Source organism: Myotis myotis, unplaced genomic scaffold (genome assembly GCF_014108235.1).
Source record: "Myotis myotis isolate mMyoMyo1 unplaced genomic scaffold, mMyoMyo1.p scaffold_m19_p_56, whole genome shotgun sequence".
In the NCBI taxonomy this organism is placed as follows: domain Eukaryota; kingdom Metazoa; phylum Chordata; class Mammalia; order Chiroptera; family Vespertilionidae; genus Myotis; species Myotis myotis.
This window is the reverse complement of record NW_023416364.1, coordinates 175,025-192,234: the sequence shown is the minus strand read 5'-3', so window position 1 is coordinate 192,234 and position 17,210 is coordinate 175,025. Positions and strand designations below refer to the sequence as shown.

The 17,210-nt window shown below is 48.6% G+C and overlaps 1 protein-coding gene across 1 annotated transcript; it reads left to right on the top strand.

Annotated features, from left to right (window-relative positions):
- The first annotated feature begins 6,493 nt into the window (after window positions 1-6,493).
- ZNF114 (zinc finger protein 114) lies at window positions 6,494-16,888 on the top strand. The gene is made up of 3 exons (XM_036311546.1): window positions 6,494-6,629; window positions 13,665-13,791; window positions 15,525-16,888. The coding sequence occupies exons 1-3, from the start codon at window positions 6,588-6,590 to the stop codon at window positions 16,490-16,492; spliced, it is 1,137 nt and encodes a 378-aa protein (XP_036167439.1). The 5' UTR covers window positions 6,494-6,587; the 3' UTR covers window positions 16,493-16,888.
- Window positions 16,889-17,210: the final 322 nt, after the last annotated feature.

Here is a 17,210-nt window from a genome sequence, read left to right as displayed (position 1 = left end):
TGCGCCTGCGCAGTACAATCAGCGGTCCCCTGGCTCTTGAGTACTTGTGGGGGCGCTAAGGATGGGGACCGGGACAGAGGAACGTGAATCCTTTGCTCGCCGAGCATTGCAGGGCCCCTCGACTCAACCGGTGGGAGGGGTCTGGTTCAAGGGCCGCATGAGGGGAGCAGAGGGGACCGCTCCGGTCTCCATGGTGACGGGCCGGGCTCGGAACCAAAGAGGATTAATGCAGGAGGATGGAGAGGAAGCCAAAGGTGGACGTTGCCATGGTAACCTTAGAGCCAAAGGAGGCGGGAGCAAAGGAATTAGTCAGCGGTTCTCAACCTGTGGGTCGCGACCCCTTTGGGGGTCGAACAACCCTTTCACAGGGGTCGCCTAAGACCATCGGAAAACACATATATAATTACATATTGTTTTTGTGATTACTCACTATGCTTTCATTACGTACAATTTGTCACAAAGCAAATACATCCTGCATATCAGATATTTACATTATGATTCATAACAGTAGCAACATTACAGTTATGAAGTAGCAACGAAAATGATTTTATGGTTGGGGGTCACCACCACATGGGGAACTGTATTAAAGGGTCGCGGCGTTAGGAAGGTTGAGAACCGCTGGGATTAGTGATAACAGGAGAGGCATCAGAATAATGGGAAAATAAGCGCCTTAGAGAGTGTGATGGGGGCATCGGCTCGAGATAAGGGGAGCCGGGGTGATTCTAGGGGAACTGGGGTTTTGAAGGAGGGGGAGTGTTTTAGTGAATTCGTATGTAATAGGGGGCTTTAGGTGGTCATTGGAAAAATCAGCATGCTAATAGATACGGATGATTTGGGGGCAATGGAAATGCAGTGGGGAAAATAGACTGTTAAACTCGTTTGTCTTCAGAAATGATCTGTAGAGCTCCTATTACGGGCCAGACACAGCTAGACTCCGGAAATGCAGGGGTGAGCAGGCGGGTGTGACTACAGAGGAGTTAGAGAAGTTAGGAGGAGCTTCTAGGAAAAGGAGAGTGTTCTAGGAAGAGGAACTAGAGTGACATGGAGACGTTGGGGGTTTTACAAGGAATTGGTGGATAATGTAAATGAATTCTGGTACTATTTTATTATTTTTTTAAAAAAATGTTTAATCCTCACCCAAGAATATTTTCCATCTTTTTTTTTTAAGAGAGAGAGGAAGGGAGGGGAACAGGAGAGAGAGAGAAAGAGGAGAGAGAGAGAAAGAGAGGGGGGGGGAGAGAGAAACATTGATGTGAGAGAGACATCGATCCATTGCCTCCTGCACGTTCCTGACCTGGGTCCGGAGATCAACCCCTGCAACAGAGATCCCTGCCCTTGACCAAAATTGAGCCCAGGACCCATCAGTCTGAGGGCTGATGCTCTATCCACTGGGCCACACCAGCTAGGGTTCTGGTACTATTTTAGAAGATCAACTGAACACCACCTGGCAAGCCCTGGGGATACCTGAGTGAGCAAAGTCACCATTGTCGCTAGGATTGCCAGATGTCGGGGGAAAGCAACCGGTTAAATTCGAATTTCACAGCACGCAGTATTTTAGTTATTTGTTGTTTATCTGAAATGCAAACGCAGTCAGGCATCCTGTGTTTTAACCTGGGAACAAGAATTTGGGGGAATGGGGGTGTTTGGGGAGAGTGGGTTACTATAGGGGTCATGGGGCATTGGAGGGTAACTGGGCGGTAGGAAGAGGGGCTGGGGATACTGAAGAAAAAGAGGAGTGCTGAAGCCAACGCTAGCATCAGCGCTCACTGTGTGCTCAAGGCTATGCTAAGTGTTTTTGTTGTGAAAAACTTCATTCTGAAAATTGCCGACCTTATACAACAGTAGGACAGCCCTATCTGGTTTGGCTCAATGGGTAGAGCTCAAGCCTGCAGACTGAAGGGTCCCAGGTTCGATTCTGGTCAAGGGCACATGCCCGGATCGCGGGCTCCATCCCCAGTGTGGGGCGTGCAGGAGGCAGCCAGTCAATGATTCTCTCTCATCATGGATGTTTCGATCTCTCTCTCCCTCTCCCTTCCTCTCTGAAATCAGTAAAAATATGCCGGGAGCCGGTCCATGCTTGCTGTTTCAAGGGACCTGGCATATATGGCATACTGTTCTTAATATGTTTGCTCACCTTCTTGGCACTATGTGTTTTAACCAAGGTCTCTGAGAAAGGTTGTTTCCCCAGGTAGGGATTTTCCCCTGAAGTTAGGGAGGGAATAAAACCTCTTAACTAGTGCCAGGTGGGTAATTAATCACTTTAACTACGAACAATCATGCTTAAGCTACATAATCTTTACTCCCTGGAATGGAGATAAGAAACGCCCTAACCTTTGGAATAGAGATTGATAGGATTGAATCAACTGGTATAAATACAGATGTAATAAGACAGCAAGACACAGAACTTAGAATACGGAACCAAGAGAGACAGAACCTAGGCACAGAACCTACACAGAACGTTCTCTAGAGACAGAAGAACTTCGCTTGGAGAGAACATGGCAAAAGATACTGGACAGAAACTGGCCTCAGAACCTAGAGACAGAACCTAGCGAGAGAACATGGCAAAAGATCCTGGACTGAACCTGACTACAGAAATTGGCAAGAGAACCTGACTAGAACCTGGCTGGAGAACCTGGACAGAACCTGGCTGGAGATCCTAAGCAGAACTTCGCTGGAGATCCAGACCAGAACTTGGCTGGAGATCCTGGCTAGAGATCCTGGCTAGGCTGCTGATCAACTGAACGCTGTCTCCGTGTCCTTCCTTCTTCGCCGACTCCGTCCACACCTTTGGGGACCCCTGGACCCGCTGGGGTTGGACCCCGGCAAAAATATTTTGATAAAAAATAGTAGAACAGCCCTGACCGGTTTGGCTCAGTGGATAGAGCGTCGGCCTGCGGACTGAAGGGTCCCGGGTTCGATTCCAGTCAGGGGCATGTACCTTGGTTGCGGGCATGTCCCCAGTGGGGGGTGTGCGGGAGGCAGCTGATCGATGTTTCTCTCTCATCGATGTTTCTGACTCTATCCCTCTCCCTTCCTCTCTGTAAAAAAAATCAATAAAATATATAAACAAAAGAAAAATACTAGGACAGATGATACAATGAGCTACTTTACTATCTGTGCTTTATGTGCGCACCATATTTTTAAAATATATTTTTATTGATTTCAGAGAGGAAAAAGAACCTCGGGCCAGGATTTTATTTATTTATTTATTTTTTCGGGCCAGGATTTAAAAAAAAAAAAAATGTTACCTCCCAGGAGAGGATTCATTGCCTTGGACAGCCCTAGCTAAAGTAACCACCTCCCCCTTCTCACCCCAGCAGCTATCCCAGCCCTTTGTAGTATTTCTTTTATTTATTTATTTTTTAATATTTCTTTATTGATTTCAGAGAGGAAGGGAGAAGGAGAGAGAGATAGAAACATCAATGATGAGAGAGAACCATTGATCGGCTGCCTCCTGCACACCCCCAACTGGGGATCGAGCCCGCAACCCAGGCATGTGCCCTTGGCCAGAATCGAACCTGGGACCTCGAACCTGAGACCCCCTCAGTCCGCAGGCCGACACTCTGTCCACTAAGCCAAGCCAGCCAGGGCTGTAGTATTTCTTTTAGAAACGTCTCCCGATCTATAATTAATCTTGTTCATTGATCGTGTGCCTTTTCATTGTCCATCGTCTCCACTAGGGGGCGGCGTTGTTCCGTTCACCATGGAAATTGCAGTGCCCAGAACTGTGCCTGGCACAGAGGAAACAAACGCTCCATGAATGATGCTGATTAAATGAATGGAGGCTATTCAGAATAAAGGAGCAGTGATATTTTAGGGGGTTAAGAGAAAGAGACATATGGGAGGTGAGGGGACAAAGGAGAGGATTTGATAACCAGGAATTTGGGGTGATAAAGGAGGAATTGGGGCACAAGGAGGCAAGGAGGACATTAGCAAATGGATGGGGAGGTGGTTGAGGAGGACTTGGGATGTTCTATAGAATTCACTGTTATCTGTAGGATTATTAAAGTGCAGTGCCCCAGTCTCCTCATCTGTAAAATGGGAACAATAATAGTCATCTCACAAGTTTGCGGATCATCTGAGGTAACACATGGAATCTGTCATCATCAAAATAATTACTAAAGCCCTGACCGGTTTGGCTCAGTGGATAGAGCGTTGGCCTGCAGACTGAAGGGTCCCAGGTTCGATTCCGGTCAGGGGCATGTACCTTGGTTTCGGGCATATCCCCAGTAGGGGGTGTGCAGGAGGCAGCTGATCCATGTTTCTCTCTCATTGATGTTTCTAACTCTCTATCCCTCTCCCTTCCTCTCTGTAATAAATCAATAATATATATATATATTTTTAAAAACCAAATATAGCATTTTGATGCACGGTGTTGGTAAGGGGAGAGGCTATGCATGTGTGAGGGTAGGGAGTAGAACTGAAACCAGCCTAAGCAAGCCTCCAGTTCTTTTGCCTGCTGCCATGACACCAAACACACCACACAGGTGCAGATGGAAGGAAAGAGGTTTATTCAGGTGCCGAAAACCTGAGAGGATGGCAGGCTCCCGCCTCAGCAGCCATCTCAACATCTCAGGATGGGCCAAGGGCGTTTGTAAGGGGATCGTGGGAAGAGGGGAACGAAGGAATAGTGGTGACGAGCAGTTTCCCGTTTCAGCTCTCCCGTGGTTTTGATATTCTCTTTCCTGTGTGTCGGTGTCTGGCGCTTTCTTCTCTCTGTGGTTTCCTTGCTGATGCCTGGGGACAGGATGTTGCAGGCCTTGTCTGGGCCGGCATCTGCTACACTCCTGTGGCTGAGGCTGACCAAATGGAGAACTGAAACTGCCCCTGCCTGTAACGTGCTTAGCTACGGAACGATGACTATTTTAGACTCTAAGTTTTGTCAGGATATTCTTATTTTTAATTCTTGGTAGTTAATGAAATGTGTTTATTAAAATATATTTTTACTGATTTCAGAGAGGAAGGGAGAGGGAGATAGAAACATCAGTGTTGAGAGAGAATCATGGATCGACTGCCTTCGGCACGCCCCCACCCTGGGGATCAAGCCCTCATCCCAGGCATGTGCCCTTGGCCAGAATCGAACTGGGGACCCTTCAGTCTGCAGGCCAATGCTCTATCCACTGAGCCAAACCGGCTAGGGCTGAATTTTGTTTATTAACAAGATATATATTAATATTAGACCACATAAGCTTTAAGGTAGAATTGCATTAGTAGAAATGAAGAGACATTTCATTCAAAAATGTATATTGGTTTGATATGATTCAAATCCACTTGTTTATGACAAAAATCAAGTCTTTAAGAATAAGATTGCTTGCCGAAACCAGTTTGGCTCAGTGGATAGAGCATCGGCCTGCGGACTGAAAGGTCCCAGGTTCGATTCTGGTCAAGGGCATGTACCTGGGTTGCGGGCACATCCCCAGTGGGAGTTGTGCAGGAGGCAGCTGATCGATGTTTCTCTCTCATCAATGTTTCTAACTCTCTATCTCTCTCCCTTCCTCTCTGTGGAAAATCAATAAAATATATATTTTTTTAAAAAGAATAAGATAAAAAAAAAAAAAAAGAAAAAGAAAAAAAAAAAAGAATAAGATTGCTTGCCCTGGCTGGTTTGGCTCAGAGGCTAGAGCTTCGGCCTCTGGACTGAAGGGTCCCAGGTTCGATTCTGGTCACGGGCACATGCCTGGGTTTCCGGCTCAATCCCCAGTAGGGGGCGTGCAGGAGGCAGCTGATCAGTGATTCTCTCTCACCATTGATGTTTCTCTCTCTCTCCCTCTCCCTTCCTCTCTGAAATCAATAAAAATCTGTTTAGAAAAATAAAAGAATAAGATGGCTTTTCTATCAAAGCCAAGTCAGCTGCTTCATCCCTTGTCCCTGATGAAGTCTGAGCAGCTCAGTTGCTAAGCGGCTTGGCTGGGTTCTTATCAAATAAAACCCGGGGAGAAGCAGCTATGCCCGCCGTGCATTTAGGCTACAAAGACGGGAAGTTGGGTTGGACCGAGTGCTTCTGGGCCAGGAGGCAGTGCGGGTCCGCGGCTGGAAGGCCGGGAGGACGCAGGAATGCTGGTGCCTGGGAGCACCCAGGGCCTGGGAGATGCAAATCTGCTGGGGGCGGGGTCAGGCCCTGCGCTCCGAGAGGTCCGGTCCCGAGGGAGGGCGGACAGGGGTGCGGTTCCCGGGGGTCCCCTTCCCGCGAGGCTTCTCCTCCTCCCCTTCACCCCCAATCAGGGGTGGGCAAACTTTTCGACTCGAGGGCCACAATGGGTTCTTAAACTGGACTGGAGGGCCGGAACAAAAGCATGGATGGAGTGTTTGTGTGAACCAATATAAATTCAAAGTAAACATCATTACATAAAAGGGTACGGTCTTTTTTTTTCAATAGTTTTATTCATTTCAAACGGGCCTGATCCGGCCCGCGGCTGCAACCCGTGCACCTGGAGGAAGGGGGTGGGAAGCAGGTAGGCAGTGCCCGCCCAGATCCCTCCCCCGTCCCGGGGCGGGGGAGGGGTGTTTGCATGGGTTTATTTGATTCTTCTGGTTCGTTCGGTTCCAAACGGGCTCTTGTTCCCGCTCCGCAACCCTCAGGCGCCTGAATGAGCTCGCGCGCGGCGCCAGAAGCCGGTGCTGCGGGGATGGTGAGTGTGCCCGCCGCGCGGCGCCTCCAGCCCTGGGCATGGCGGGGCGGGCCGGGCAGCCGGGAGCTGGGTCTGCAAAAGCCGAGCCTTCGCGGGGGACCAGAGGGCGGCGGGGAGCGGCCCACGTGCTGCGCCTGAGTTCCCCTCCCCCGGGGGGCGGGGCGGGGGTGCAACCGCCTGGCAAAACGCCCTTGACCCTGGGGACACGCCGAGGGCGGCGGCCGCCGAGCTGTGCGGTTGGACTGCGAACACGTGTCGCGGCGCTGGAGTCGGGGGTGAGGAGGGTGAGCTGGGGATCCGGGCCGGCAGAGAGGGCAGCCGGCGACTTTCCAGAGAAAGGGCCTCGGGGTGTGAGTTGGTCCGAGGGGCACGTGCCTCCTTTGGGTGAACCGAGGCTCCCGCGGAGGGAGTTTGCAAAGGGACCCGGTGAAGGGGAGGGGGTGGCCGGGGAGTCGGCTGCCAGACGTGGCTTCCTTCTGCGGGCTCGCCCCAGCGGCCCCGCCTGATGCCTGTTCCCTCCCTTCCCCGCCGCCCCGAGCTAACGCGCAGGGGATCCCCGGGGAGGAAACTGGGGCCCCGGCTGTACTGCGGGGAGACCGCGCCCCACGAGGACCTGCCTGATCCAGGGAGAATTGGGGTCCTTCACTGCGGGGGGGAAAAGGCTCGATTTAAACGAAGCCGCCGCTGAGATAGGAGCCGGCTGAGCAGTTGGCGGAGGGTTTATCATCCCTGATGGCTGTTTCCTTGGAAACCACAAACTCGAGATAACGGTGGAATGCCGGCCCCTTATCTCAAAGCCCGGCTTCTCCAGGCCCGTGACTTGGATGCCCCAGGCAAGTGTGGGAGGTCCTTTTCTTGCTGTTATGATGCACACAGCCACGTTTTAGGTAGGCTAGGATTTTTACATATATATATATATATATATATATTTCAGCGAGGAAGGGAGAGAAACATCAATGATGAGAAAGAACCACTGATCGGCTGCCTCCTGCACGCCCCCTGCTGGGGATGGAGCCCAGAACCGGGCAGGCAGATGCTCTATCCCAGCGGTTCTCAACCTGTGGGTCGCGGCCCCTTGGGGGGTGGTCGAACGGCCCTTTCACAGGGGTCGCCTAAGACCATCGGAAAACACATAGATAATTACATATTGTTTTTGTGATGAATCACTATGCTTTCCTTATGTTCAATTTGTAGCCATGAAAAGACATCCTGCGTATCAGATATTTACATGACGATTCATAACAGCAGCAACATTAGAGTTATGAAGTAGCAACGAAAATAATTTTATGGTTGGGGGTCCCCACAACATGAGGAGCTGTATTAAAGGGTCGCGGCATTAGGAAGGTTGAGAACCACTGATCTATCCACTGAGGAAACTGGGCTAGGGCAGTAGGATAGGATATTTAGAGCACAAGGTTTCTCCGTGAGTTAAAATAGTATGAGAGAGAGAGAGAGAGAGAGAGAGAGAGAGAGAGCCATTTTTGACTTTGCAGGCCATGTCACCCAGGCCTGACATTTCCAGCTGATGGGTGGCACGGGGGGGAGCGCGTAGTTACAATGTGGCTGGAGAGACTTAAATAAACTAAGACTACCCAAAGGGTAGGCCAATCGGGAGGTAACGCACAGGAGGAAATGAGGAAGCTCTGGCAAATATAAGCCCCTCAATAAGTGGCCATTGGTGGCCGCCCTCTCTAGGGCCCCCTCCCCGTCCAATGAATCCGATGATAAAAATCTTCTGGTCCAAGATTTTTATTCTTTTTTTAATATATGTTAATTGGTTTCAGAGAGGAAGAAACAGGGAGAGAGAGAAACATCAATGAAGAGAGAGAATCATTGATCAGCTGCCTCCTGCACGCCCCCTACTGGGGATTAATCCCGAAACCTGAGCATGTGCCCTTGACTGGAATCGAACCCGGGACCCTTCAGTCCACAGGCCAACGCTCTATCCACTGAGACAAACCGACTAGGGGCCAAGATTTTTATTTTTCAACTTCGAGAGACACGGTCCCCGGAAGAACCTCGGCTGGGTGTTCAGGTATGAACATCAATATCTGAATCTTTGGATTCCAAAAATTTGGTTGCATATTTCTCGAGAAATGGAATTGGTATATTTAAGATACAGAAGCACCGTTCCGACTGGAAGAATACGGGTTGTTTGTGGCCCTAGAGAATTTTGAGACGACAGGGCCGTTTTAGCTGTGCTAAAACCCAAAATTCAACCGTTTAAAGAGCAAATGAGCCCGGCCGGCGTGGCTCAGTGGTTGCCTATTAATCTATGACTCAGAAGGTTGCAGTCCGATTCCGTGTCGATTCCCAGTGTGGGGCGTGCAGGAGGCAGCCCATCAAGGGTTCTCTCTCATCATTGATGTTTCTCTCTGAAATGATTAAAAATATATTTTTAGCCCTATCCGGTTTGGCTCAGTGAGTAGAGTGTCGGCCTGCGGACTGAAGGGTCCCGGGTTTGATTTTGGCCAAGGGCACATGCCTGGGTTGCGGACTCGATCCCCAGTGGGGGACGTGCAGGAGGCAGCCAATCAATGATTATCTCTCATCATTGATGTTTCTATCTCTCTCTCCCTTCCTCTCTCTGAAATCAATGAAGATATATTTAAAAATATATTTTTTTTTAAAAAAAAAAAGATTATAAAGAGCAAATTAAGTGGTTTGTGAATGGGGCAGCAGCCCACCCAGCTACCGGCAGGGCCCCAACGGCTGTACCAAGTGGGAGGCTTTCTAGGAAGCAGGGTGGGGCGAGGGAGCTGCTGATAAAAGCAAAGAAAGGTTCTTTGGGGGCGGGGCCATCTCTTTGGGGGAAGGGAATGGGAGCTGTTTTGATCTTACACTTTGCCGCTCTGGACGTGAGCCCTGGAGAAGGCAGGTGCTTGCTTGCTCAGAAAAATTCCGCCCCGGTTGACCGCATTGCAGGCGGATCACGAGAATTCTTGTGTTTTCATATTACACCGTGTTTTACAAAGTATCATACTTTCAAGAAGATTTTAGCTTGTAAGAACATGTAACAAATAACTTCAAAATGTGCCCGAAGCCGGTCCATCCTTGCAGCTTGGCACAGTCGCTGCAGGGAAGAAACATCTGCACAGCATATGTTTCAAGGGACCTGGCGTAGATGGCATACTGTTCTTAATATGTTTGCTCCCCTTCTTAGTGCTATGTGTTTTAACCAAGGTCACCTCTCCGAGAAAGGTTGTTTCCCCAGGTAGGGATTTTTCCCTGGAGTTAGGGATGAACAGGACTAAGGAAGGGAATCCGTAAAACCCCTTAGCTAAGTGTCAGGCAGGCAGTTAAATCACTTTAACTACGAACAACCTTGGAATGGAGATAACAAACGCCCTAACCTTTGGAATGGAATGGGTAGGATTAAAATCAACTGGTATAAATACAGATGTAACAGGAGAATAAAGGAAGAGCCTCGCCATGCTGATCAACTGAACGCTGTCTCCGTGTCATTCCATCTTCGCCGACTCCGTCCACACCTTTGGGAACCCCTGGACCTGCTGGGGTTGGACCCCAACAAAAATGCACTGGGTATGTAATTTTAAGGCGTGCCTTTAACATTTATGTAGAAACGTTTTTTTGTACTCGTGCGATAGAAACTTACCAGGCCACGGGGTAAAGCTAGCAATAAAACTACTGGTCCGCATTCAGATGAGGTTTCTGGGGAAGGTTAAAACGGCGCTTCGTCAGGTATTAAATTTAGGTTTGGGATCATAGGATTTTAGCTCACCTTTCTGGGCCTGTGGTTTTCTCTTTCACGGCCAGAAAATAGGACTTCAAAGTCAAAAAAGTCAAACGAAGCTCAGTGGTTAGAGCGTCAGCCCTAGCACCAAAGGGTCGCAGGTTTGATTCCTGGTCAAGGGCATGTGCCTGGGTTGCAGGTTTGGTCAGGGGCTCACATCATGTCTCTCTCTCTCTCCCCCCCCTCCCTTCCACTCTCTCCACAAAAATCAATGAAAAAATATCCTCAAGTGAGGATTAAAAAATAAAATAAACCCTGCCCGGTTTGGCTCAGTGGATAGAGCATCAGCCTGCGGACTGAAAGGTCCTGGGTTCGATTCCGGTCAAGGGCACATGCCTGGGTTGCAGGCACATCCCCAGTAGGGGGCGTGCAGGAGGCAGCCGATCAGTGATTCTCTCTCATCATTGATGTTTCTCTCTCTCCCTCTTCCTTCTTCTCTGAAAATCAATAAAAATATATATTTTTAAAATGGAGATGATGAGGGCAAACCTGGAAATCCTTCCTCTGTCCTGCCTTATGGTGCTTACACCCTGTTCACGGCTCCTGGCCACCCGGGAATAACCATCCCTCTAGTTCCTTCCATCTTTTCAAGGCCCCTCGTGTCATGAAAATAAGCTCCCTATATGCTCTCTGCAGCGAATATAAGAGGCTGTTGACATGGACATTTTTCTTTATAAAACACAATTATTTTATTGATTTCCTTTTTAAAAGATATTTTTATTGATTTCAGAGAGGAAGAGAGAGGGAAAGAAAGAGAAACATCAATGATGAGAGAGAATCTCCAAGCCTGCAACCCGGGCATGTGCCCTTGACTGGAATCGAACCTGGGACCCTTTGGTCCGCAGGCCGGCGCTCTACCCACTGAGCCACACCAGCCAGGGCTGCCTACTGTATTTATTTCAGCCTTTCCACTTGGCAGATTGTTTTCTTGTGTTTGAAGAGGCAAACACTACATGCTTCCCAGTTAAAAGCTACATAACAAGGTTATGCCTGGATGTCTTGCTTCTATCCTGTCTCCTCCAGCCTAAATATATTTTTTTATTTATTTCAGAGAGGAAGGGAGAGGAAGAGAGAGAGATAAAAACATCAGTGATGAGAGGGAATCATTGATCGGCTGCCTCCTGCACGTTGGACCGAGCCTGCAACCCAGGCATGTGCCCTTGACCAGAATTGAACCTGGGACCCTTTGGTCTGCAGGCCAACACTCTATCCATTGAGCCAAACCAGCTTGGGCAGTGGTTCTCAACCTTCCTAATGCCGCGACCCTTTAATACAGTTCCTCATGTGGTGGTGACCCCCAACCATAAAATTATTTTCGTTGCGACTTCTTCACTGTAATGTTGCTACTGTTATGAATCGTCATGTAAATATCTGATCTGCAGGATGTATTTTCATGGTTACAAATTGAACATAATGAAAGCATAGTGATTAATCACAAAAACAATATGTAATTATATCTGTGTTTTCCGATGGTCTTAGGCGACCCCTGTGAAAGGGTCGTTCGACCCCCAAAGGGGTCGCGACCCACAGGTTGAGAACCACTGAGCTAGGGCAATAACAATATTTTTTTAAAAAAATAAGAATTTTTTGTTCAATGCCTGTTTTCAAACTAGTGACCTTCTGGTTCAGGCGCTGCTGATAACGCGAAGCAATGGAATCACTAACATCAAGAATCATTTCGTTTGGCACCTGTGCGCCCTCAATTCATCAACCGCTGCCAATTTTGTGCCGTCAACTTTTTCTCTGATGTAACCCCATAAAAAATTCTAGCGGATACATGCTCCTTGTTTAAAACTTAGTCTGGCTTCACCCAGTATTTCAAATCCGTTGAACCTGAAAAGGAGTGACAATCAAGTGAGTTATCAGCTGCTAAAGTGTGTACCCACACTCTGAATAATTACAGGGGCAGTGTGTGTACTGCCACTGCGTTTCCAGACTTCCAGTAGCATTTTAGGATGCATTTCCTTGGCTCAGTGGGTCGTCTGGCTGAAAGGAAAGAAACCTCCATTGCGCTACCAGCCGCTAAGGTGTGCGTACATGTGTTGGGACAACCTGTGTACAACAGCCTGTCCTTGCGTTCCGTGGCTGGTGGACACATCACTCCAGCCTCCCCTTCCGTTGTTATGTGACGTCTTCCCTCTGTGGGTCTGTCCAGATTTCCTCTTCCCAGGAGCCCACCTGCTCCTGTGTGGTGAAAGGCCCCGGCCAGCGTGGCTTCGGGTTCGAAGGCTTGGAGAAAGAGCTGACGCGCAAATCGACACACAAGACAAGAAATATTAACTTGGAATTATGGGGGGAAGCCAGGGAAAGCTTCACTGTAGTCCTCAAGTTCCTCTGAGTCTCCGTTCCCAGCTGCTTTTATTTACTGGAATACACAATTGCCTTTTAGGAATGCAAACAGACACATCAACGGTAATGTTTAGTAAACAGTAAGATTGTCAGGTTTGGGGGGACTTTGCCTTAGGCCAGTGGTTGGCAAACTCATGAGTCAACAGACCCAAATATCAACAGGACAACGATTGAAATTTCTTTTGAGAGCCAAATTTTTTAAACTTAAACTATACAGGTAGGTACCTTGTTATTAACTTAACTAGGATGCTCCTAAGCTGGCCTTTGCTAAAAACGTCCTCAGTCTGATTGAGGTATGTTCGCTGAGGTCGACCCCTTCCAACTCTCCCATCCACACTTGTCTTGTATACTTGTTTCGTCCATCTCCTTTCGTTCATCCTCTCTATATATCCAAACAATCTCAACATACCTTTCTCAATCCTCGACACTATATCTTCTTTCACTCCACAACGTTCCCTAAAATTAATAAACTTTACTTAAAGTTTTAAGTCTTAAACTATAGGTATGTTAATAAAACATGATATCATACTTAATAACGATATTATTTATTGATAAAATTAAATTCCTCACAATTTACCTTAAATATCCATAAAATTAAATCATGACAATGACTGACAAACACTAATGTGAACAGTGGCCTTGCATCTCCTTGGAAAGTTTGGGTAAGTCAGGTTTGTATGTTGTTGCCCGCACATGGTATTTTGTGGAAGAGCCACACTCAAGGGGCCAAAGAGCTGCATGTGGCTCCTGAGCCATGGTTTGCCAACCACTGCGTTATTCCAGCCCTGTGTGACCTCATCTTATTTCCTTTGCATCTGCAAAGGGCCTATTTGCAAATCAGTTCCCATTCAAGGATTGCAGCGTATCTTTGGGAGGGGACACAGTTCACCTTGTAAGAGCATGGCAGTGAGCTTAAGGGTGTTTACTTGTAGGACGTGGTGACCTTCAAGGATGTGGCATTGAACTTCACCAAGGAGGAGTGGGCCCTGCTGGCCCCGGAGCAGAGGGCCCTCTACCGAGATGTGATGCTGGAGAACATCCAGAACCTGGCCTTCGTCGGTAAGGGCCCGTCCTGCGCCCGGAGGGGAGCCGGGCCCTCCTGTGTTCAGGGGGCAGCTGACATGGGACCCAGCTTGTTATGGTCCAGAGACACGGCTGCTGCTGGTAGACTAGGGTCTCCCCCGTGGAACTGGACATCTTGTCAGCGGTGACCAGGGTGGTGGCCTGTGGCCGGAGACCCTGCTCTGCGTCCGCAGTCCTTGTCTTCTCATGGGAATGAATTCAAACAAGAGATAAATGGCAGCAAAAGCCGGTGAGAATTGATTTGCGGAAAAGGAATGCACTCAGAGATCGTCTGAGTGGGGAAACTGAGCCAGCCGAAAGCAAACCTAGGGGCCCGCTGACCGGCAAACTCCTCTGTTCACAGGCAGTGCTCTAACCACTGAGTAACACCAGCCGGGGCTGAAATCAATTTTTTGTCTTTTTTTTTTATTATTAAATCTTTATTGTTCAGATTATTACATTTGTTCCTCTTTTTTCCCCCCATAACTCCCCTCCTCCCAGTTCCCGCCCCACCCTCCGCCCTCACTCCCCACCCACTGTCCTCATCCATAGGTGCACGATTTTTGTCCAGTCTCTTCCCGCATCTCCCACACCCCTTTCCCCCCCAAGAATAGTCAGTCCATTCCCTTTCTATGTCCCTGATTCTATTATGATCACCAGATTATTTATTCACTTGATTCTTAGATTCACTTGTTGATAGATGCATGTTTGTTGTTCATAATTTGTATCTTTACCTTTTTCTTCTTCTTCCTCTTCTTAAAGGATGCCTTTCAGCATTTCATATAATACTGGTTTGGTGGTGATGAACTCCTTTAGCTTTTCCTTACCTGTGAAGCTCTTTATCTGACCTTCAATTCTGAATGATAGCTTTGCTGGATAAAGTAATCTTGGTTGTAGGTTGAAATCAATTTTTAAAAAATATATATATTTTATTGATTTTTTACAGAGAGGAAGGGAGAGGGATAGAGAGTTAGAAACATCGATGAGAGAGAAGCAACGATCTGCTGCCTCCTGCACACCCCCCACTGGGGATGTGCCTGCAACCAAGGTACATGCCCTTGACCGGAATCAAACCTGGGACCCTTCAGTCCCCAGGCCGACGCTCTATCCAGTGAACCGAACCAGCCAGGGTAAAATCAATTTTTTTTTAAAAAAAAAGCATATTAGCCTGGCCGATGTGGCTCAGTGGTTGAGAATTGTCAAACCATGAACTAGTAGGTCGTGGTTCAATTCCCAGTCAGGGCACATGTCTGGGTTTTGTTTTTGTTTTTTTTTTAATATATTTCATTGATTTTTTACAGAGAGGAAGGGAGAGGGATAGAGAGTTAGAAACATCGATGAGAGAGACGCATCGATCAGCTGCCTCTTGCACACCCCCCACTGGGTATGTGCCTGCAACCCAGGTACATGCCCTTGACCGGAATCGAACCTGGGACCCTTCAGTTCGCAGGCCGACGCTCTATCCACTGAGCCACACCGGTTAGGGCCACATGTCTGGGTTTTGAGCTGAATCCCCAGTAGTGGGCGTGCAGGAGGCAGCCGATCGATGTTTCTCTCACAGATGTTTCTGTCTCTCTATCCCTCTCTCTTCCTCTCTCTAAAATCAATAAAAATAACGTTAAAGCATATTTAAAAAGGAAAGAAGCCCAGACGGCCGTTTACCAGTTTTATCCTCTCCAGCCCGTCTTCACTCTCAACCAAGAACTTAACTCTTGGGCGCTGTATTTCAGATGAGGTGATTCGACAGAAAACCGAAGACTCGGCCTCTCGGCAGGACGTTCTTGCTAAACACACAGTTGGTGAAGCCGACAGAGTGTGTTTCACGAGCAACCATCCCACTCCAGGAGGAGACTTGGACGGCCTCGGAGCAGAGGAGCCACACAGGCGGAGGGGGCCGAGGGGGAGGTGTGTGGCGGCTTCCCAAGAGGAAGACGGCTGTCTGGTTCCAGGTTGTGTCTTAAGGGGTAGCCACAAAACCTCTGAAAACAGCGAGGGCGACAGAGGATTGCGGCAGCGCATTCGGTCATCTCCGAGTGTGAGAACGCCAACAGAGCGGCGATCGGTCACGAGGGGCAAGAATCGGAATCGTGCGCTTCGTGCGCCTGATAAAACATTTCGGGGGGTACACGTCTACGAATTGGGGAAAGTCTTCCCGGAAGACTGTGTCCTTAGGGCACGCGAGACTCACGTTCAAGAGAAAGTTTACGGGTCCAGTGAGCGTGAGAACATTCCCCAACGGAACCCCACGCCTGCTGTGCCGGTGCAATCTTACCCAGCGCAGGCGAAGGACAAGGATAATCCAAGTGGGAAAAGCTTCGCCCAGGTTCCACATGCTGAGTCACACAGGGGCACGTGGAACGGAGAGAAAAACTATAGGTGTCAAGATTGTGGGAAATACTACGCTTATCATTCGTACTTTATGAAACACAGGACTGTTCACACTGGAGAGAAGCCCCATGCATGTCAGAAGTGTGGGAAAACCTTCCGATATTCGCTGCACCTCAAGAAACACTTCTTCAGACACATTGCGGAGAAGCCCCATAAATGTAAGGAGTGTGGGAGAGCCTTCCACAAGTCCTGGACCCTCACCATGCATACGAGGATCCACACTGGAGAGAGGCCCTATAAGTGTGCAGAGTGTGGGCAAGGCTACGCGAATAATTCATCACTTAAGAGCCATCTGAAGAAGCACAGCTAAGAGAGACCCTCCGAAGGAAAGGGAGGTGGGGGAAGCTTCGCTCTTCTCAAAGTCCTGAGTGAGTGGAGAGGACATGTTGGAAGGGAGCTCCATAAGTCAACGGACAGGGGAAAGTCTTCCGTTAGCCCTCGCATCGTACAGAAATGGGGAATTGCACACTGGAAAGAAAGCCGGTGAAGATAAGATCTGTGGAAAGCTTTTAACCTTCATCTTTTTTTTTGTTTGTTTTTGATTGTTGACACTATTACAGATGTCTCCCATTTTTTTTCCCCTTTGCTCCCCTCTACCCAGTCCTGGTACCTCTCCCCCTCCCGCAACCTTCACCTCATTGTTGTCTGTATCCACGGGCTATGCCCATATGCATAGATGTTCTTTGGCTAATCTCTTCCAGTGCCCCCACCCTCCATCCCCTCTTGAGATCTGTCCGTCTGTTCCATGTATCCATGCCTCTGGCCCTATTTTGCTTGCTAGTTTATTTTGTTCATTAGCTTCCACATATAAATGAGATCATACAGTATGTGTCTTTCTCTGACTGGCTTATTTCGCTTAACATAATAATCTCCACGTTCGTACAAACTGTCATAAAAAGTAAGATTTCTGTCCTAGCCGGTTTGGCTCAGTGGATAGAGCCTCTGCCTGCGAACTGAAAGGTCCCAGGTTCAATTCCAGTCAAGGGCACATGCCCGGGGTTTTGGGCTGGAGCCCCAGTGGGGGACTT